The following is a 22,342-nucleotide window of genomic DNA, read 5'->3' on the forward strand; positions in this document are numbered from 1 at the left end:
ACCGGGTGACCTCCTAGTGGGCTCGGCGACTGCGCATCTCCACAGATCGCTAAACCTTTTACTCTTGCAATGCAGGTTAGTCCACCATATGCTCTCCTTGCAAAAAAAAATAAGCAATTATTTCCTGGTGCAGTTTCCGAGCCCGCACTGCTGTGTTCCCATTGCTGGCGAATGTGCTCACGTAATCCACGTCTTGCTGATTTTGGCCAGTGACGTGGAAACAAATCCGGGCTGTGACATTCCTGAAAGCCTACTGACCGAATTGCGAAAACTAATCGCCGGCCAGACCCAGCTAACCAGTGAAATTCAGGGTCTTAAGTCTCAACTGACTTCTACGGACAAAGCAATTACTGACCTAAGCCAACGAACAAACAACCTTGAAGGTTGCAACCAGACACTTTTTACCATTCAAAACGAAGTGGATGCAATGCGCACCACGGCTGAGCATGCTACTTATCGTATTTCTGAGCTCAAAGCATGTATCGACGATGCCGAAAATCATTCACGGAGGGATAACTTAATTTATTACAGCACTCCTGATCCTGTCAGCTCAGATACCTCTGCTGGCTCAGAAAGATTGACCATCAAAAAGAAATAGAATGTGCACATTGCATCGGCCGTCAATCCCCCAATCACTCTCATACTCTCAGAGCAAAATTTGCATTCCATAAAACCAAACATCCTTTCGTATGGTCGAAGGCTTGAAGGCACCGACTATAGCATCAGTGAACTCTTCTCGCGGCCACTTTGAAATTCCCGAAAACAACTTGTCACGTTTGTATAAGGTAAAAGCATTCCGTTTTGTCTCCGCTATAGGACATTGTTCATTGGTTCAAAGAGGTACATTTTTGATGCCACCTAAAACAGTGTCAAAGAGTAGCATAGCAGTTACATCACTATAAACGGGAAATCAACAAAACACCGACTTGCTCCAGAAACAGTGCTTTGCTTTCTATAATACACACCAATGTGCGATGTTTCCTTCCAAAGCATGAGTTGGTGTCTAACATGGTCGTATCAACCGGTAGCGACATAATATTACTAAGTGAAACATGACTGAGCAGCGACGTTACTGATAGCAAAGTTTTAACAGACCTTCCCGGTTTCTACCTCCATCAGAACGACTGCGCAGTAGCTCGTGGTGGTGGTGTACTAGTCGCAGTTCGCAAGCAGTTGCCGTGCTTGCGAATTAATGTTACATCAGATCTTGAGATGTCAGAAGTGTTAATCCATACCTCTCCAAAAAAAGTGCTACTTGGCGCTTGTTACAGACCCCCCAGTGCCACTCCTGATTTCTGCCACAAATTTAACAACGTCATAAGCGAGCTGTTAACAGCCTGCCCAAATGTGCAAATCCTTCTCTTTGGCGATTTTAGCTTCCCACAAATAGACTCGTGTAACATAGAATTATTATCAGTGTACTCGTGTTAATAGAATTATTATCCAGACACACAGAGACACATCCGAAGACACAGAGATGGTCACACAGAATTTTGTCGATTTCTGCCTTAACTTTAACCTTTCCCAGCTAGTAAATGAGCCAACTAGGATTTCGCAGCAAACTGCAAACGTCCTCGAACTCGCACTAAGCGACCACCCTGACAGCCTTTCATCCATTTGCTAGTTACCCGAGATCAGTGATCATAAAGTCATCCATGCCACTTTTTCACTCAGTTTGTTAGCACGGGATACCTTTAAGAAAACAAAATGTCTACACGACAAAGGAAATTACGAAGCAATAACTGAAGCTATGAATACATTCTTTCCTGTATTTGAATCCACTTTCCAAAACCATTCCGTTAACAGCAACTGGGCACGCTTCAAAACAAAGTGAACTTACAAACAAATTCATTCCTAAAGTCACCTTTCGTTTCTCTCAGCAAAAACCATCGTTCACAAAAGTCCTAAAACGGCTAGAAAAAAGAAAACTTCGTCATCGCGCTGTCGAGCAAAGAGGATGCCTATGCGCCTGGGATAAATATTCCGAAGCTGAACAGAGCCACATTCACACATTGCATCATGCTAAACACTCCTTTTACCACAATGATCTACCAAACCTATAAATTAATAATCCGAGGCAATTTTGGAAAGTCATAAACAACAACGAAATGCACACTATTAGGTATCTACTTAATACTAAAGTATCTGACGCACCCCCCATAAACTCTTCAATGCCAGCCATTGTTTTCAATTGAGACAATCTTTGTACGGTAATTGACAAAATCAAGTGTTCGTCATCTTCCGGCATGAACAAGATTAATTCAAAAATTTTTAAAAACACAAAGCATATTGCCACAGCATATCTGTCTTTGATATTTGCCCAGCCACTTCCTTCAGGTTTCATTCCAAATGACTGGACAATTGGGAAAATCATTCCAGTCCAAAAATCAGGTAACAGAAACTCCCCACTAAATTACCAGCCCATCCCCCTAACAAGCGTCCCTTGCTATCATGGAACATGTCATCTACTCTGTTATCATGAATTTTCTTGACTTGAATCATTTTCATCCCGCTCAGCAAGGATACCGCAAAGGTTTCTCGTGTGAGACAGACTTGGTCATATTCCTGCACAATATTCACACTAACCTTGATATTAACACACAAACTGGCATAATTTTTCTGGATTTCTCTAAGGCCTTCAACAAAGTCACTCATCAGTGTCTAATATTGAAACTTACAAGACTTAATTTACATCTTGATGTTTTGAATTGGATTACAGAATTTTTTAGTAACCACTCCCAATCTGTAATTATAAGTAATCACCTACCTAGCCCTGTGCCAGTAACATCACGCGTCCCTCAAGGATCGGTTCTTGGCCCTCTATTATTTTTAATATATACTAATGACCTAGCTTCACAAGTGTCCTTTAACATCCTAAGGTTCGCCGAAGATTGTATCATTTACCACACCATAAATAACACCACCAATCAAACAGCCCTGCAGAAAGACCTCGCCTACATACTAACATGGTGTGACGATTGGTTAATGATATTTAATGTACAAAAATGTAAAGTTATGTCTTTCACTCATAGCAGTAATCCCCTGGTATTTCTTTACCAAATCGGAAGCATGCTTCTCAAACTAGTTGAATCATAACTACCTAGGTGTCACTGTTTGCAATGATCCGGCCTGGCATAAACATATTTCTAACATGACACACCATCTGCTGATAAGACACTAACTAGGTTTTTTAAAGCGTAATCTCCGTCAGGCTCCAGAAAATGTTAAACTGCTTGCATATAAATCCTTTGTTCGAGCAATACTGGAATATGCATCTGCCATCTGCAGCCCACATCAAGCACGTCTCATCAGCTCACTTGAATCTGTTCAGAACCGCGCTACTTGGTTCATTCACTCACAATATTTGAATGATTTCAGTATTTCTGCATTTAAAGCAGATTCCGAAATTAACACTGCTATTTAATTGCTGATGCATTTCTAGTCTTGAACTCTATCACAAGTTCTTTTTCAGCACCCTTCATCGTACGACCATACATCGTTCCCGTAACACGCATCTCTCACCGCACTAGTCATCCACAGCAAGTTGCATGCCCGCTTGTCCGAACTTCTCATTTTTCCGCCTTGTTCATTCCTCGAACAGCTAAAGACTGGAACGGCCTTCCTGCTCACATTTGTTGACATCTCTTGCCCATCTTTGTTCCAACAGTGTGTAACTGATCACTTTGCACATAGCTAATGACGCATACATAACATGGTACCTATGTAAAACCCACGTCTTATGTAATACCACCGCCGGGGGTCTCTAAGGACAACAAATTGAAAGTGCCCGGCCAATGCCCACGCATTTCTATGGGCCCAATGTTTTGTTATTTTGAACCTAAAACTGGCCTTCACTGGATAATTCGAACTTGAGCAGTCGGCACACATGCGCCTGAACCCTACGGTGACCCCCACAGGGATGTCCTTAGTGGCAGCACCTGTCTCAGCGGAGCTTAGGGGACAGCAAATGCATTGAACACTCATCATTCCTCGTCATTTCTTGTTGAAAATGCCTACCATATTTTTGCATGTATAACCGGCACCGAAAATTCTAGATAATTCAACAGTGAGTCGCGGTGCGGGTTATATGAGAATTTTGCCTCATGGCATGGCTTAAAGGCAGTGCCGTGCGCACTGCCGTGAAGTGACACCTCAAGGCATGGTTCTCTGCCATTTAAAGTTTCGTTATCTCCTAGAGAACCCCCCGCCCTCCTACATGTGCACATACACTTGATCCCAGATACATCAAACTCAAAGGAGATTGCAAAATAGTTCAATATATCAATAATTCAATATATTATACAGTTGAATCCACTTATAATGATATCGGTTTTAACAAATATATAGGTTATAACAATGAGAAGCTCTTGCACCGTCAACTTCTGTATGTTTTCCATGGTGAAATAACACGCTTACTACAATGGCGCGATGCAGCATCATCGGTTATAACGATGAAGTCCGGCTGCTGGGTGTTCATGCCAAACGGTAGTGAAATGCAACATCCTTGAAAAGAAAAAAGGAAACAAGAGATCTGAGTTGCTGCACGATGGCCCGCTGCTCCAACAGCCACGGCGCACTCATTTTTCAGCCTTCTCCACGCTCCTCCAACCTCCATGCCCGTAGCTCGACGCCGCACCACACTCTGAAACATAAATGGACGGCGCCAACTGTGCTGCTCCCAGATTGCTCGCTGGAACCTCATTCAGCGAAGTTCTGCAAACAGCTTTAATTGCTCGCATCTGTCTTTATTGGTTGCGTCAAAACCGTTCGTTCTTGGCCACATGGTTTCTCAGCCTCGTTCGACTCGCCACTGAAATGTAAGATGGCTGATCAGCCCACTTACTATCAGCAATGCCCGATGTTGCCGGTGAAAAGAAAGCGCAAGGCTATAGATTTGGAAACTAAGTGCCTCTAACCGATGAGGCAATCGTCGCAAACGTGCTTGCACCGGATAGCGACGGCCACAATGGCAGAGATGACAAGGTAGGGCAGGCTGCCTTAACGTTGTCCTCACAGGAGGCCCGGCATATGATTCAATCCCTCCCTCCAGGGCTTCGTTTTTGCGAGGAACCTTCTGTGGAGCACCTGGATGCCTTCAAGAAAGATGTCGGCAAGCTTTGCTTAAAGCATGCAAGGCTGATGGAAGTAGGGTTTTCTCGTGCAAGCCAGCGACATGTACGTGGCATGATGCTTGTGCCGATCTCGCCTCAGCATTTCTTCTGGATTTCTCAAGCTGATAGGCTGCCGCGGCAACCTTCTCGCATTTTTTAAAAGGCCCCTCTTGGGGCCATCACAGGGATGTCTTGGTGGAGCTCGCATATCGCTTGCTGCCCGTGACCCCTCGTTGCAGTTGTTATAGCAGTGTCATTGTTCAATGCCGACAGCCGTGGCTTGTTACATGCAATCGGAGCGCCCAGGAAGCTGTTATATGAGTGAGCATAATCAGCAGCCGTATGGAGGAAGGTGGTGGGGAGGGGAACTGGCCTCCCTGCCATTACAGTTTTCTCATATCAGCTCTGCCAATGCCCTGTATTGACTTTTTGAATATATTGAATATAACCAAGTATTGAATATTGAACGAAGTATTGAATATAACCAACCACTATATGTAGCTTTCATTGATTATGAGAAAGCGTTTGATTCAGTCGAAACCTCAGCAGTCATGGAGGCATTGCGGAATCAGGGTGTAGACGAGCCGTACGTAAAAATACTGAAAGATATCTATAGCGGCTCCACAGCCACTGTAGTCCTCCATAAAGAAAGCAACAAAATCCCTATAAAGAAAGGCGTCAGGCAGGGAGATACGATCTCTCCAATGCTATTCACAGCATGTTTACAGGAGGTATTCAGAGACCTGGATTGGGAAGAATTGGGGATAAGAGTAAATGGAGAATACCTTAGTAACTTGCGCTTCGCTGATGATATTGCCTTGCTTAGTAACTCAGGGGACCAACTGCAATGCATGCTCACTGACCTGGAGAGGCAGAGCAGAAGGGTGGGACTAAAAATTAATCTGCAGAAAACTAAAGTAATGTTTAACAGTCTCGGAAGGGAACAGCAGTTTACGATAGGTAGCGAGGCACTGGAAGTGGTAAGGGAATACATCTACTTAGGACAGGTAGTGACTGCTGATCCGGATCATGAGAGTGAAATAATCAGAAGAATAAGAATGGGCTGGGGTGCGTTTGGCAGGCATTCTGAGATCATGAACAGCAGGTTGCCATTATCCCTCAAGAGAAAAGTTTATAACAGCTGTGTCTTACCAGTACTCACGTACGGGGCAGAAACCTGGAGGCTTACGAAAAGGGTTCTACTTAAATTGAGGACGACGCAACGGGCTATGGAAAGAAGAATGATAGGTGTAACATTAAGGGATAAGAAAAGAGCAGATTGGGTGAGGGAACAAACGCGCGTTAATGACATCTTAGTTGAAATCAAGAAAAAGAAATGGGCATGGGCAGGACATGTAATGAGGAGGGAAGATAACCGATGGTCATTAAGGGTTACGGACTGGATTCCGAGGGAAGGGAAGCGTAGCAGGGGGCGACAGAAAGTTAGGTGGGCAGATGAAATTAGGAAGTTTGGAGGGTCAACATGGCCACAATTAGCACATGACCGGGGCAATTGGAGAAGTATGGGAGAGGCCTTTGCCCTGCAGTGGGCGTAACCAGGCTGATGATGATGATGATGATGATGATGATGACTTTTTCATGCTACCTGGTTATAACAATTGTCTGTTATAACAATGAAATTTCCGTGGCACCTGAATACTGGTATAAGTATTGGTAGAAGTATAAGTACAACTGTATACGCCTGTTTGAAGCTTATATGAGACTTCTGCACATGTCAGACAATTACCCACGATGATGAAAAGTGGGAACTTATCCATTTGCTTCTCCAGAGCAGCGTTCAACGCATAAAGGTTGACTTGCAGTAAAACCTTGTTGATTCAAAGTCATCGGGACCGCGAAAAATCTTCGAATTAAGCGGGTTTTCGAATTAACCGAACACACACACAAAAAAAATGCAACCCAGACAAAAAAATTTGCTGCAGGAATGCACTAGCTTTATTTGGTGATCTTTGCATTACTTAAAGTAATCAGAGATGTTGGTTTGCCGCGTCCTGTAGTTTGAGGCTACAAGGGTCATGTTTTCTAATTGGCCAACTACGTGCAGCATTTGAGAATTTCCACCATGGCACTCAACAAAACTGTGGATAACGTTCAGCCATCCTATAATTTCCCTGAGAGCGGGTGCTCGGAAGGGCTCGTTATCACCGTCGTTGTCGCTGTGATCGCACATTGGCCGCATCAGCGGTAGCTTCACACTCCAAATCTGAGTAGCATGTTTGTTGATCCTTTTCAAAGTTCAGATACTCGGCGAAGCCAACTGCACCGGATTCGCTATCCTCTGCGCAGAGTGCATTGATGCGGTCACAATACTCAGCTCTTTCTTCATCAAGTGCACATGAATAGTCAGCATCAGCATTGACGGTGCTTTCCTTCGAGAAGCCAGCGTGTTCAAAACACCGCATGACCAGAGTGGGTTCCACTAGCTTCCATGCATACACAATAAGACATATGGCCCCGAGGAGGTTGATGGAGTACTCCTTGCCGTTGTTGTAGCAAAGGAGCATGCGCTTGAGCAGGTGGTGGCGGTAAATCTTCCTCGTGTGGTCAATGACGCCTTGGTCCATTGGCTGCGAGATTGACGTGGTGTTCGGAGGAAGAAACACCATCTTGATAGCTTTCAGGTGTGGGATGTCGCCATGCGCTGGGCAAATATCAACAACGAAGACTACATTCCTGCCTGTGGCCACGAAATTGCGGTCAAGCTGCCGAACGCAATCCTCAAATATGCGCCTGTGACCCAGGCTTTCTTGTTGTGCCGGTAGATAAGCTCACCTCTTGGCGGCAGCCGTGCATTTTTAAAGCAGCGAGGCTTCCCACTCTTTCCAGCTACGAGTAGCGGCAGCTTGTGTCTACCACACATGTTCGTGCCAAACACAACAGTAATTCTTTCATTGGCCTGCTTTCGACTTTTGACCGCGGTGTCCTTTGCTGCAAACGTTCTTGTGGGCAGCATCTTGTAAAAAACGCATCTTGTAAACCAGCCTAAACAGACTGCGTGTCTCCTTGCATGCTGCTCGGCACTCCGACGCCTTGTTGCCGGCACATTCCCTCATTCTCGTCCCTTCCTCTTCGCCCACTGCATTGGTGACTATCGACACTACACCCATGCTGTTAGCTTTGAAAGTGGCTTTCAGCTTGCAGAACATCCGAGTCCATTCCCACTCACGTGTAACCGTGAGAGCACGAATGAAACGCGTTCAGCGCAGACATGCAAATCGGGCAGCAACGAGTCTTGCATGCCGGTGTCACAATGAGGGGGGGGGGGTCTTTACGCAATGTGTCTATGTGGCGTGCTGTGGCATTGTTAAATTGAAACAGTAATGTAAAAATCTGTCCAAGTGAAGGTTGAGATCCAGTTTGCACTCACGAAATCCTGCAATGAGGTTCGCGATAGCGAATGGCTGCAGTTGGCACGAGCCATCCATATGTGAAGCAAGCGAAACTCAGAGCACCCTGCTCATTTTTCCTCCATGGCATGTGCTGCCCTTAAGATTCAATCTCTTGTTTGACAGCACCTGCCAAAACAGTGCCGTTTAAAATTTGTTGGCATGAAATATCTTCGACGACGCGAGACGAGTTCGCGTAGTCAGTGGGAGAAGCGTACTTGCAAGGGCACAGTGTGGCACAGCATTCAATATACTGATTGTGGTGGTGAAAGGGAGTCTGATGTATGCACAGTACATCGCTACACTTTTGCATGGCATTTTCAAGCGGTTTTTACAACTATTCAATATAGACAATAACTCAATATATCTGAGTTTGATATATCCAAGATCGGCTGTATACTTTTCTTCCTTTTCTGGGCTGTGGTAATGTCGAGTCTGGGTTATACGTCCTAAAATAGAGTATTTTCGGCCTCCCCTATGAAGATTTTCAAGCACCAACTATCACTCAAAATGCCCGATTACTGTATTCACCAGATTTTAAGGTGCACCTTCTTGTTTCAGAAAATTGGGCTGTAATTTGCCTGCATGGTGCACTTGGATAGGAAAGAAAAAATTCACTGACGATTGCGATACTCCCTAACACGAAGTTTGAGCGCAGTTTTATATGTGTCTATGTTTCGCGATATATTGGCTGTCGCGGACAATCTGTCTCATGCAGTTCATTGCAAATGGAGCAAAGTGTGGTGCAACTGCCTCGCTAATCGGCAGATCGGGAGAGGCAGCGCATGGGTGACACGTGGGTGCTCATGCAGCACTTTGCTTCTACATATAATATCGGTGGACACGCTCACCTCATGCCATCGGTGAACAGACGGCAGACTGCTCTTGCGCCACCTTGTAGCGGCCGTCACCACAGAGCCCGTCTTTCATGGCACTATGCTTTCCTTCTCATGCTTTCATCATACCCTCCTCCTCTGCTTTCCTCCTCGCGCTCTCTTCGCTATCATTGTCTTTCATCCCCAGCTGTGGTCCTGGTTCGCTTTCATCCTTCACTGAGCTTGTTCGCTCGGTTACGCCGAGGAACGATGCCGAGGGTCACCTAAGAGCTGCACTCTAGAGCTTGCCGTTGCGGCATTCATATGCTTTACAGCATAGCACGGTTGTATTGCGACGAAGCTGACTTTAAGGCAACCATATGGCAAAGCTGACTAGAAAACTGGCTGCCATTGTGCAACTCATATTACATCCTCGCCTATTTTTGTGCAAAAGCGTCAAATGGCTGATTGAGCAAAAAAGCCAGCATCCCGCATCTGTAGCAGCACCTAGATTCCCATTGGCTATGACGCCATGTCACGAGCACACCTTGACAGAGCAGTGCAGGCGAAAGGGTACACCTGCTGCCTCGGTAGCATGACACATATTGCGTGAGGGGAGAAGGTATTGCCATGAGGGCAAGTTCCCCTCTTTATCTCTCTCTCGGAAGCCTGTGTTATCTGCATGTTTCTTGCCCATGCAAGCTCTCGCCTGCGTTCTAACTGCACTTTAGTAAGACCAAATTAATACGTGCTAAGCCTTTCGACGTCTTCGGTTGCCTGGGAGTTCACAACTCGAAGGTACGCTCAGTGGCATTCAATTGGACATTAATGCTTTCGCATTCACAACTCATAAGAAGTGCTTAGGTGACCTGGGATTTTTTTCTTGCTAGAATATCAGCTGTGTGTGTTCCATTTCTACTTTGTTTAGAAGCTTTAATGTAATATCTACTATAGCTTTCTACTTTGGATACCCGGAATGTGGGCACGAGGGTGCTCGGTTCAGGGGAGTGTTAGAATCAGGCAAATACTGCCAAGCAACTCAGCCATGTGTTTTGGCATTTTTCCTGCACCTTGTTTAATTCAGCCAGCCAGATACAGTAATTCAATAAATTTTGTCAGTCTCGTTCGAGTCAAATTAATGTAAGTCGATTGGATATGAGCTGGTCGATCATTTGAATGAACAGTTGACAAGGGGCGCAGAATTGTTTATATCATACTTCAGCACGCACTGTGTCGTGATAGCTGTGTTGGTTACAACAAAAGAAGCGAACAATGATGCGATGGAAATTGAATAATGTGTGTGCGTGTCGTGTGAATGCTCTTACATAACTAGACAATTATCGTAGATCAGTTCTGTGGGAAATTTTTTATGTAACAGAAGAAATTTCAACAGTAGTAGTGAAAGCCACTGTGAGGTATACGCAGCCCCAAACACTTCCCTCCGATCGATCACCACTTACCGTTGTTGTACATTTCTTCCTCGGTAGCCTGTCCTGCCCGACAGTACATGACCCCAACCTTGTACGATTTCATCAGCTGCAATAAAAGAAAAGGCAGGAAGCTTGCATTATTAAGGTGAGAGCAGTTGAACAGCAACAGTGTGAACCCATTAGAAAACTATCTGAAACTAACTGTATGTCTGATAGTACTGCTAGGCCAAGACCCTTCACTAACACCACAACATTCCCAACTGACTGCTACAAGCTTGCCAACACTAACCTTCATCCACTGCAGAAGTTACATTGCAAAACAGCAGTAAATGGTGCCGTTTGTGTCCCACAGCAACACCTGGTGCGGCCCGCATGACGCATCATCTTACTTGCAGCTAAATTGCACACTGTTACAAAACAGGCCAAATGCAACGGTAAGCTGCTAAGCAGTAGGGTACTGGGTTTAGGACAGCTGCTAGCATTCCATGACGGTAGGCTTTTGTGCACAAGCTAGAAGACGACAGGAGACTAGACTAACACAACAAGTAAAAAGTAAGCAAGCAAGTAAGTAATGCTAAACAGTAAGTTGCAGAGTCATAAAACATTTCACCTTTGTGACCACAGTGAAACCTCATTAAACCGTAGTTGGCCGGAGCTCGGAAAAGTACATACTAAATGGTAGTACTGCTTAACCACAATAGCGCAAGATCACCCACTTATCTGCCAAAAATGGAATTACGAGAGAGAGCGCTGAAAAGGCAGAAATCATGCAGTATTTATTCACGTCGTGCGACAAAAGCATGTTATTTTCATCTGATGCTGCAGCGGACTAGCAGAGACGACGACGGCCTCAAACTCACTCAAGCTACAAGCCAGCTTTTTCGCCAGCCCCCTCTTCTCGGCAAACACTCGCATGAGGCTGATGTAACGCACAACATCTGCCACTGCCGAGCCTGAATCGCCCGTGCTGTCGCTTTTCGTGTCGTCCTCACCACTGTCGTTAGGCGACACTTTGGCAATAACAGAGGTAACGATGGCGAAAAGTCGAACCTCAAAAAGTCGGACCTCGTAGCCGACATATTTTCAGAGTCGCAGCAGCATTGCCTACCAACTTTTTGCGTTTCCAAATGCCACACACCATAGTCAACGGTAGATCCCTCTCGCGTGCCAGCACCCACTTCTTCATGCGACGTTCGACAGCCCAAACGATGTCCAATTTTTCTTCTACGCTAGGCGTCCGGTTTGTGTCCTAGCTTGCCCAACACCACAACACGGGTCATAACGCTCCGACTCTGGCACGGCACTGAAGTGATGTTGATGTTGATATGGCTTCACCCTTCCAAGCGCCTTCTGTGCTTGTGCTTGGAGGCCAGTCTGATCTCTGAGGCTTGTTCTGCCCGGCTGATATACTGCCATGATTTCGCGACGAAAAGTCAAAACACTACGTGCTAACCGATACATACGCAATAAGCTGGTATGGTTTATGCGGAGACAAAATGCATTATGTTCAATGGCTGCTGAGTCGGGGATTTTACTTTACTACGTTTGAAACACAACTACTGTTTAAGCGGGTGCAGTTTAACGAGGTTTTACTGTAGTGGCAACTTCCTTCAATGCAACCTAATGTCACTTCCGCAAAGGTTTTAGGCACTGATACATTTACCCACGGGTAAAATCAGTTGTGCAAGTCTTCCCAGATATGGTTATGGAGCCTTCAATGTTACGGGTCATGTTTAGCAATGGCGCCAAACGTTCAAGCCCAATAGAGGACACGGACGGAGTTAGTGGAAGATGTGCAGAAGCATTTGTGTGTGTGTGTACCATAGGTTGGCGTACTCACTCATTTCGCAGTCGTGAGTGTCGAGCATGAGAGTCATGAAGGGGGAGAGTGTACGCAAGTACAAGCGTGAGTGAGTGTCGGTGAGTGTGTTGGTGTGAGTGAACATGAGTGCGAGCAAATGCACATCTGAAAGATATCGATGAGTAGGTGTCAGTGAGTTTCCACTTACTCTGCCAGACTGGCTGCTTCATTTATGTCCTCTATAACGCATCAAGATGGCAAGTAGGGCCGGTTGATTGGGATTTATAGTAAGGTTCGTTACAGCGCAACACAAGACATGGACAAAAGAAGGTATAAGGACCGTGTCGTTATTTTGTACGTTCTTTTGTCCGTGTCTTGTGTTGTGCTGTAACGAATCCTCTATAAGGCTTGAACGCTCTAGGAAATTTCTTACAAGCAACTTTTCTATGCTTGCCAGATTTCAAAAGTTCTTGCTTCCTTTTGTTGTGAATAGTAGGAGTTGGGCCGTTGACTCATAAAATTGATTTACAGTAAAAGCTCGTTAATTCGAATTTCATGGGCACGCTCGTTGAATTAGAATTTAAAACGGAATTCAAACTAACGGATGCATCCCATTGGCAACATTCTCTACTGTCGATGAAACTAACCATCTGCAAATATAAACGGAAGAACATGGCAACCATGACATGCTTCCGGCTCCTTCAATCTCTTCTGGTGCATGCAATCCACAAAACCATAGCCTCTGAGATCTGAGGGTGCTGTTGCTGGGATGTGGATCGATGACGATGGTGATAAGCACTTTGTGACACCTGTCGCTTCGCTGGGTAGTGACCCTCAGCGCGAGACCCAGGAGTCGGCCACGGTGGTGTGCAGCTCGAATTATCCGAGGCGAACCCGGTTTTCGTGTGAATTAACAAACTTTTTATTATGTATATGGTGTTCTACAGAGCTCTTTCTTAATTTTTTTCAGAATCAGAATTTATTATTAGACATTGGGTCATATTAGAAGTACTTAGTATACTCGGACCGTAGTACTCGTACCGGACTGTGCTAGTTAGATTTAATTATCCTACATTTTTAGCAGGGAGCAAATATTCGAAACTTCGAACCTTCAATACGAATTTGTTAGTGTTTGATTCAATTCGAAAGGAACTTTTACTATTCGAAATATTCAAACCTCCAAAAATTGCTGTTGTCAATTTTTTTAAAGTCAGCTTCGCCGCAGTACAACACTGCTATGCGGCAAAACAATGTATTGCAGTGAAACATATTTACCTGCTATGATGCATATCGAAAGTAAGAAGGGGGCACTGCAACTGGTGCTGGCTACCTGACACTATCAGCTCAGGTACCCACACTGGGCTGCCTCTTCATGCATCTGAACAACACCAGTCACGAGGTTTAAACCTCTGTGTCTGCTGCTACTCTGGCTAAGTGCCTAAAATCATGGTTTCCAAACTACAAATTTGGCAATGTTCTTGAGTGCAGCTCCTAGGTGTCCGTTCCTGCAGCAAGCGTCAGTGTTGGCCTCGGCGTAACTGAGCAAACATGCGCAGTTGAGGATGAAGGAACGCAGAGTGCAGCGGGAGGATGAAATACGCGAGGACGAAAGCGGAGAGAAGGGTGCAGCGCAACCAGGAGGCGGAAAGTGGAGGAGGGTATGGTGAAAACGGTGAAGAGTAAAGCGGAGTGCCGGCATGACCAGGCATGTGGCCAGTGCGGAAACAAAGCAATGGTGTGGGCTTCGGGGCCAGGGGACATGTCCTACTTTGCCTGCGGCGCACTTGCCGCTAAAGAATGCACTCTGCACGAGCCACACATTCCCATATTCACGCAGCCTTCCTGAACTATGAGCGAACCAACCGGTGCAAATGCTTCCTTTGCTGCTACTGCTAAACAAGCTGCCTGAGTGGGGGTTCAGCGTGGCCACCTAGAGCAAATTGTCCTTCAGAATCGAATTTTTGGCCATAATATATCGCGAAGTCGGTATACCTAAACATCTGCGCTCAAAATTTGCATTAGGGGGTATCATAATTGCCGATGAAATTTTTTTCACACCCTCGCTCTAAAGTAGCCGAGTACCACCATGATGCTTCAATGGCAAAGTGAATTAAAAAACTGGTTTTAGAAAAAGGAAATAAAATTTAAACACCTAGAAACCCACATAGGCCCTTCAGAATGAAAGCTTCTGAAGACGCTAATTTGCCATCAGCACTTTAGAAAGACTTGGATAAGCTCATCAACCAACAGCAATTTTCACTTGCTTGTGGTAACAAGTTCCATTGTTAGATACAGTACAACAGTACAAAGATACAGTAGAATCTCGTTCATAAGTTTTGGAAGAAAACTGCAAGAAAAAAACTTTCTAACCGGGAAAACATACGATCCAAAGTAGAAAAAGATGTGACAGACTTCCCTATTGTTGACATCTACGTAGTGCAAAGCGACACAAGAGGCCATGTGCATCGAGCTGGTGCAATCCTGAATCCCCCACAACCCGACGGACTATTTTCTCGTCAGTCAGTTCTGCGCGGAAGTCGAGCTCGTTGTCAGCGTCAACAAACTGTTCAAAAGTTATTTCCGTGAGTATGGAAACCCCAGCAGAGCGGAGGTCGTTGATCACGTCGTCCGACGGTACTTCTTTCCGCGCTTCGATGCCATCGGCGAGGACGACGAAGACGGAGTGGGGGCCATCGAAGGCAAGCGAAATCCTCAAGTTGCGAACAGTGGAGTTCGCTGACGAGTGAAGCACCTGGGCCTAGCATCGCAGAGCACACTTGACACAACAGACAACCACACACCACGCTAGCCAAAACGTGGCCTGCGCAAACAAACAAACAAAAGGGCGCCGCTTCGGAAACTCCGCCAGAGGCGGAAGTATGGTGGCTAGACCATAGCGGAAGTGCGGCGATGAACATAGCCAGAGTGGCCAGACCAAATCGATGTGTGACGACTCGATTCGGCTAGTTGTGGTTCAAAGCGGTGATATGCTTCGGCTGCAAGTGGATTTCCTTCTCAAGGGCGCTGCGCGAGGAGCCAAAAGACCTTCCGTCCGTCAAAAAGTCCGGAAAATTGGACGGCGGGGGTTTCGAGCGTCCGAAACTTCAGATGTCCTTATACATTGATTCTATGGGGCTTGTGGCGGTGCCGCGAAGACGTACGAAATATCAGGCATGTCCGAAAATTTGGGCGTCCGAAAATGCAGTCGTTGACTGTAATAGCGAACAGAGCTTTAGTAACCGAGAAATTGAGGTAAATGCATGACACGATTTGAGACCCCCCAGCGACATTCCGGTACTAGCCCGATGACGAAGGCACTCCTCATTATAATTTATGTCACTAGTACTCAACTACTCGTATTAAAAAGATAATTTCATTAGGTTATAAGACGGAAGGAAATGCTACTTGTCTACTTCTGTTCGATTTTAAGAAAAAATAAAATTTCGACGTTACCCTTCAGTAGGGTCGAAAGGTTTCGTTTTCGTTCGACTCTGCGCCACGCGTGCTTTGGAGTTTCAATTGTTTCGTTATCGCGTCATGCTGTGCTGGTTCTGCTGGTTTGCGAAACTCGCATTTGGAACAAGCAGTGAGAATGCCACATCCATGTGATGTCGTGGGATGCGCGAACGGTCCGCGGAACTTGGCCAATGGCAGTTGCAGGGGCGAATACCACGTTACTTATCACTGTGTGGCAACGAGTGAACCTCTCCGTTCGAAGTGGTTAAGTGCTGTACCTCTGCCACAGCGCGTTGGCAAAGAGCTGAAAAAATCGCATAGTGTGCTCGCTGCACTTTCGTCCAGAGGATTACGAGTTTAACGCCGACTTACTGAAGTCATGTGGTGTGCCCTTCAAAGCAATCCTTTCCCAAAGCGCTGTTCCGTCGGTCTTGCCTGCATTCTCTGAAGCGCAAGAACAACTGCAGGTCGAAGACGGGGCAGTGAGTGCGGCATTTGGTTTTCCCGAAGGAAACGCTACAAATGTGAGAATATGTACAGCCATGACATACAGCTGCCGTCATAGTAGTACGCAATGACGCTGGCAACGCGAGCCCTCAGCAGCAGGTCACGTTCATGAGTGCTTAAATCACTGAAGTTGAGCCCAGCATCGCGAGCCAATGTGTCGTTGTCAGGGTTGTCCATTGCAACGAGTGTCAAAGCTGGCGTCATAAAATAAAGAACCAGCTTATCGTCGCGCACTTTCCCTTCTGCTAGCCACCATAGTTCCGCTTTCGCGCTGCTGGCAGCTCTGTCTTGGCTCTGTTTCTGGCCGCGTGTTTACGTTTTGCGAAGAAAAGCCATAGCGCCGTCTGCGGGCGCCGTTTTACTCACCGACGGCGCAACGTCACTATGAGACCATGACGTCACCACTCCTCGATCGGAGGGCGAGCGATTTGAACTGCGCTAGAGGTACGCGGACACTCCAGAACACATTTTCTCTTAAAGTAAGTCTCTTCTTCGCATGAAACGAGCGTTTCGAGGTTTCTGGGATGGTATTTCAACAGTACACGTTGACTTAATATTAACCTTTAGTGTCCCTTTAAGGACTGTTAATTAGAAAATTGCTCTACCAAGAGTGCTTCAATATAGCCAACTTAGCCAAAGTGAAATTTCGTTACAGTTAGCCTACAAATGACATTGTCACTGACCCCTTGCTCGTCGAGCTTGAGCAGTTGCTGCTCCGTTGCTGGTCCGGGCACGGCCAGTCGCAGGCAGGTGGTCTGCAGCTCGGGTGCGGCCAGCTCCAGCAGATCGCGGACGGGCAGGGAGTTGGCCCCGCTGCTGCTGCCGCTCAGCCGACCGTTCACCGAGCCGCCCAGAGACTCTTCGGCCAAGCTGCAACGTAGCACCGCCAGCTGCAAAACAAAGCGAGCGGCAACGGTCAGTGCGCATTTTAAACCGGACACTACACAGAAAGCCCAAATCAGTTTGCACTGATGTGCCCTTTAAAAATCCCATTTTTACTGTTATCAAGGTAATAAGTCAATTATTTGAAGAGAAAATTAAGGTCCAAGTAAAATTGTTTTTAATTTTGCCCCAAAGGTCCAGCGTCAGTATCTCGTTATGATGGCAAGAGTTTCAATGTATTCTTTCGAATCTGAGAGATTGTGTCCGAGTAAAAGTTCTTGGAACTTGCCAGGTTCATTCCTTGGCCCATTTAGAATATAATGTGGTTCATTTTTATCAACAAATATTTAACTATGGCCGAGCAGACGCCATCAAAAACCATGAATTCGCAGCTACCTGGTTTAGAAACTACTCGTAATGCTGCCTTGAGTTTTGCAATGCTTGTCCTACCTTCATTTTTTTTTAATGTCTTTTTTGCCTTACCAAGCTTTTTCTCACAGCAGGAGTATCTACTTTGGTATCGTAGAAGGGCAATTTACTAACACAGCTTAGTTTACTTTTCTCTTTAGTGTTCCTTCAATCAGTCACTAAATGGCTAGATAAGTTTAGAGGTGTAATGCGTTCCTTCAAAAGACTTGTATTAATACTTGCATAAGCCCAGCCCTAATGTAATGTACATCGATTTTCGAGCACGAAAATTTAGAAATAATATTTCACAAAGCATATCCACATGCGTGGCCTTGAAGATAGCAATCAGTGCACTGTTGCAGCATGCTAGTTGGTTTCAGCAAGCTTAGTGGATGGCAGCAATTAATGTTCTGCCTCCAATGCCATCGTCACTGTCGCTGTATCCCGCCAGATCATGATCGCACATCACACAGCCGACACAGCAAAGCTTTCAGCATCTAGCGTGCTTCAACAGCTTCAGCTGTGTCGAGGTGTGTTGTGTAGCAGCTTTAGCTGTACCATGCTTTTGGGCACATTAAGAGGGAACTACTGCATAAAGTGTGCCTGTGGATTTTGAACGTGGTGTGTGGTTTTGTTCAAGACTGTGTCATATGTAGGAGGCATGTGGTGCAGACAGGAAGAAGAGGACGATGTGCACGTATCGGTCCAAACAGCACAAGCCCTCGAGGCGCGTGACCCGAGCTTTGATCAAGCCAGTAGCGGCACCGAGCTGGCATTATCGACGTGGCTCTGGGCCAAGATGGTTGTAGCGTCAGCCTTGCACTAGCGAAGGGAGCCATGAAGGTTCAGTCAAGTCCGTGACGCTGGCGGTCCAGGGTGTGGCCGTCGACCTCAGCGACGTTCGAGCGAGGCTTCTTGGACCTGCTGCAGCCTGTCACGGCAGTGCCGAGCACTCCAGGAAGGATCCCCCTTCAGAGGCAGACCAGCATGTATGATAGTCCCCATGGCGTCTTGTCGGCACTCGAAGAAGTAGCAGCAGAACCCGGAGTTAGGCCTAACTGGTGAGCCCAGAGTGCCACGTCAATGACGGAGTTCGGGACACCGGCATCAGAGACGAACGAGTTGACTGGCCAACAGCAAGGCAGCAATATCTACGGAGTTGGCGAGAACACCGACTACGATGAAGATCCGACATGCACCGGACTCGGAAGAAACGTGCCCCGACACAAGTCCGTACGAACACTCCTTTCTCATAGCATCGCAGCCATAGGCTAGGGTTGCCTGACTTTCACATAGAAAACGCCTAGGGCTACCATAGATGGTGATAAGGACATGTTTAGGTTACATAGTGTTACTATTCCTTGATCGAGTTTTATGTTGAGTCGATCGAGTTTTGAGTGTACCGGATTTACACGACTTTAAGTGGACTCGAATGTAAGCCTACACCCCATATTGCGTGTGACAGGGAAAAAAAGAAAAGGAGAGCATACCCGAGGGCGCATTCGATAATGAAATTTTATTGGTAGCTGGCATGGTCACTGCACTACTCGTCCTCACTTGTGCCATCATCTTCACTAGTTCTGCCATTGTCATCGCTGCTACGATCCCACAGCACGTCATCGTCCCGCGAAATTCCACATTTGGCAAACGACCGCACCAAGACATCTTGTGGAACAGCAGCCCACGCCAAATGCACCCAACCACACGCAACCATCAGGGAGGCTCTTTTGACAGGTCTGGTTGGCATAAGTTCGCGATCTCCTGCTGCCAGCCACTTGTACTCGTGGTGCAGCAGGTCCTTAAAAGGCAAAGATAGTGGGGATCGACGTGCCTTCCCCCGCCTCGTCACCCAGCTCACGCATTGTGCTTAGCTTGATTTCGGAAACCGCCGCCATAACGGCAACAGGCGGACACGGCTAGCGCGTCGAAACTAACTTCCCACGCAAACCGTGCTTCTCTCTCCCCAGCTCGAGCCACCGCACGAGAATGTGTCACCGGGACGCGCCCTGATTGGCCTCCCGAGTGGCCGCCCCAGGCGCCCTCCCCACCCAAGCTCTCTTCCGCTGAGCACTTCCTCGCTGCAGCAGATGCTCACAGGCCCGCAACAAATTCGGTATTTGGGACCTTTGCTCCCGTGACTCCTCGTTCTCACACTTGGTGGACCGCTTACCGGTTAGCCCTAGCGCAGCGGGCGCGTTTACTCGATCAGTCTTGTGGTGAACCTTTGCCCGTAAGCGCCGTGACTGTAGCACTGTGCTGTATCTGGGGTGAATAAACTCGCGTTCGTTGGCGATCTGACTCTGGAGCCTTCTCTGCGCCGTGTCGGAGAGCCGACAAACCCTGCCGTAGCGCCTTTGTGCATTGCAAAGCGGAGGAGCATCGTGCCCTTTCCTGACCACGTCGCTCGGAGGGTGAGCCTTGTGCAAACCCATCTCCACAAGATCCAGGCTTGTTTCAAGACCATGTCGCACTTCATTGGCAGGGACCAATCACGCATTTCAGAGACCTACGCTGCAAACTTGGCCTACAGCTCCGGAAAGCGTCCAGACTTTGGCCCGTCGGAAATTCTTGCTTCACTGCAGTCGCCACTCTCGCACTACCCTTTCAGAAACATCGAACTTGCGGCCTGCTGCACAGCGATTTGTTTCTTCGGCGTAAAGGATGGCAGCCCTCTTGAACGCTGCTGTGAATGAGTGCCGAATAATTAGTGGGCCTGGAGTACTCATAACTACCGGCGGTCAAGTCGAACGCATAAAACTAAGAGCTACAGGGAAAGCGAAACACGTGAGCGGTGTCTGCTCTTCCATGAACTATCAATACTCCCCGCAAGCACCGTTGTTCTGAGGGTGCCGCTGCGAATGGAACAGTGCACTTCCATCAACTATTGACACCTCCCCATGAGTGTTGTGTGCACTGTAAAACACTCAAAAATGCTGAAAAACCCTTCCAAAAAGCAAACAAGCTCACAGGACAGCGAAAAGCTACGGGTAGAGCCGTAGAGCAAACATAATATTGTAACTACCTTGTAGCTCCCCTGATATCTCGTTGGTCTAGCTTTTCCGGTGGTGCGATGTTTTGGTTTCAATTGTAAGTTGACCCCCCACCCCCTCAGATTTCCAAATTTTAAAAAATAGGTCAACTTACAATCGCGTAAATATGGTAATTAAAATCTGTTTGCTGTGCTGCTCTGCATCTCCCAACCCCATCTCTCCTAACATCCACACGCCCCGAGATCGGTGACACACGACAGACTATCAAAAGCTTCAAGGTGACGAGAATCTCAAACAGTTATGGCCTGCACAGTGAACGACCAGCTTTGGAGTAGAGCAGATGGGGCGAGTTCATCAAACGAAGCGGACAACTGGATAAAACTGTTTACAGTCAGCTGCTAGTGGCTGCATTATATTGCATAGCAGACGGAGTGCCATTTAAGACATCTGTTTAAGGACTGTGTAAGGCCCACTGTAAGCCCACCGTCACAAACTGCAGTAAAACAAAGCAAAAAGCGCGGCGCGAGCATTCTGGGCAAGGGGTTTGCATCTCGACGAGCTTGTTGCGAAGCGACACCACTTGAGTAATGGCTGTCAACAGTTGACACCAGAGCGGGATATTGCACGTAAGCAAAGTAAACAGGCTGCCGGCACTCCTAACTATTGCAGAGCTTGGGGAGTGGAGAAAACCACCAGCACCACAGTAGCATTCACACTTGACAGTGACGAGGGGCCTCGTACCACCTTTGCGGTGCGCCTCCTTGGAACCGCCTCAGGCGTTCTCCTTGCATGCGGCCAGCGGATGGGTGTAAACAGATTCGCAAGTTGAAATTCCCCTAAAGGGCAATAAATGACACTATTGTGCGTCTGACTTCCGCAACGAAGCTAAAAGAATTTTTTTATTAAATTATGGGGCTTTACGTGCCGAAACCGCCATCTGATTATGAGGCACGCCATAGTGGGGGACTCGGGAAATTTGGACCACCTGGCGTTCTTTGACGTGCATCTAAATCTAAGTACATGGGCGTTTTCACATTTCGTCTTCAACGAAATGCAGCCACCGTGGCCAGGATTTGATCCCACAACCTCGCGCTTGGCAGCCCGAAACCACAGCCACTAAGCAACCACGGAAGGTTCTACAGTGGTGCTATAGCGGGTGGACTGTGGCTTGGAGTATGCGTGGTTCGGGTCTGGACACGGGCAGAGTGAATCTGGCGCTGCCGACCGGATGCACGACCACCATTACTTCTTATGGGTTTTTTGGCGCCAACCAGCGTGCGCTTTCTTAGAGCCACATGGGAGCCTATGGTTTTGTCTTAGATCTGAGGTGTCGAAAGGATGTTTTCTTTTGTCTTGCAGTCCAGAAACGGGGCTGACGTTGCCTGGTGGACAGTTATCCCGTGCTCCTCACTGGCAGTTTCACTCGCAAACAAGTGGTTGTTAATGGCGCCACATGGCCTTCGGCCCCTGGGAATCTGGTCGCGTCGCACACGTCTGAGAACTAGCAGCACGATCCCGACGCTTCCTAGAGTTAA

General features: G+C 47.0%; 1 protein-coding gene across 3 annotated transcripts in view; it reads right to left on the reverse strand.

Moving 5' to 3' along the window:
* LOC126534452 (signal-induced proliferation-associated 1-like protein 2) overlaps positions 1-22,342 on the reverse strand; it is a 188,383-nt gene that overhangs the window by 99,506 nt on the left and 66,535 nt on the right. For all 3 annotated transcript variants that reach the window (XM_050181729.3, XM_055072906.2, XM_055072907.2), the window contains exons 6-7: positions 17,211-17,417; positions 10,794-10,869 (exon numbers count right to left, since the gene is read on the reverse strand). In XM_050181729.3, coding sequence (XP_050037686.2) covers positions 10,794-10,869; positions 17,211-17,417 — 283 coding nt within the window. The remainder of the gene's footprint in view (positions 1-10,793; positions 10,870-17,210; positions 17,418-22,342) is intronic.

Source organism: Dermacentor andersoni, chromosome 7, assembly GCF_023375885.2.
Source record: "Dermacentor andersoni chromosome 7, qqDerAnde1_hic_scaffold, whole genome shotgun sequence".
In the NCBI taxonomy this organism is placed as follows: domain Eukaryota; kingdom Metazoa; phylum Arthropoda; class Arachnida; order Ixodida; family Ixodidae; genus Dermacentor; species Dermacentor andersoni.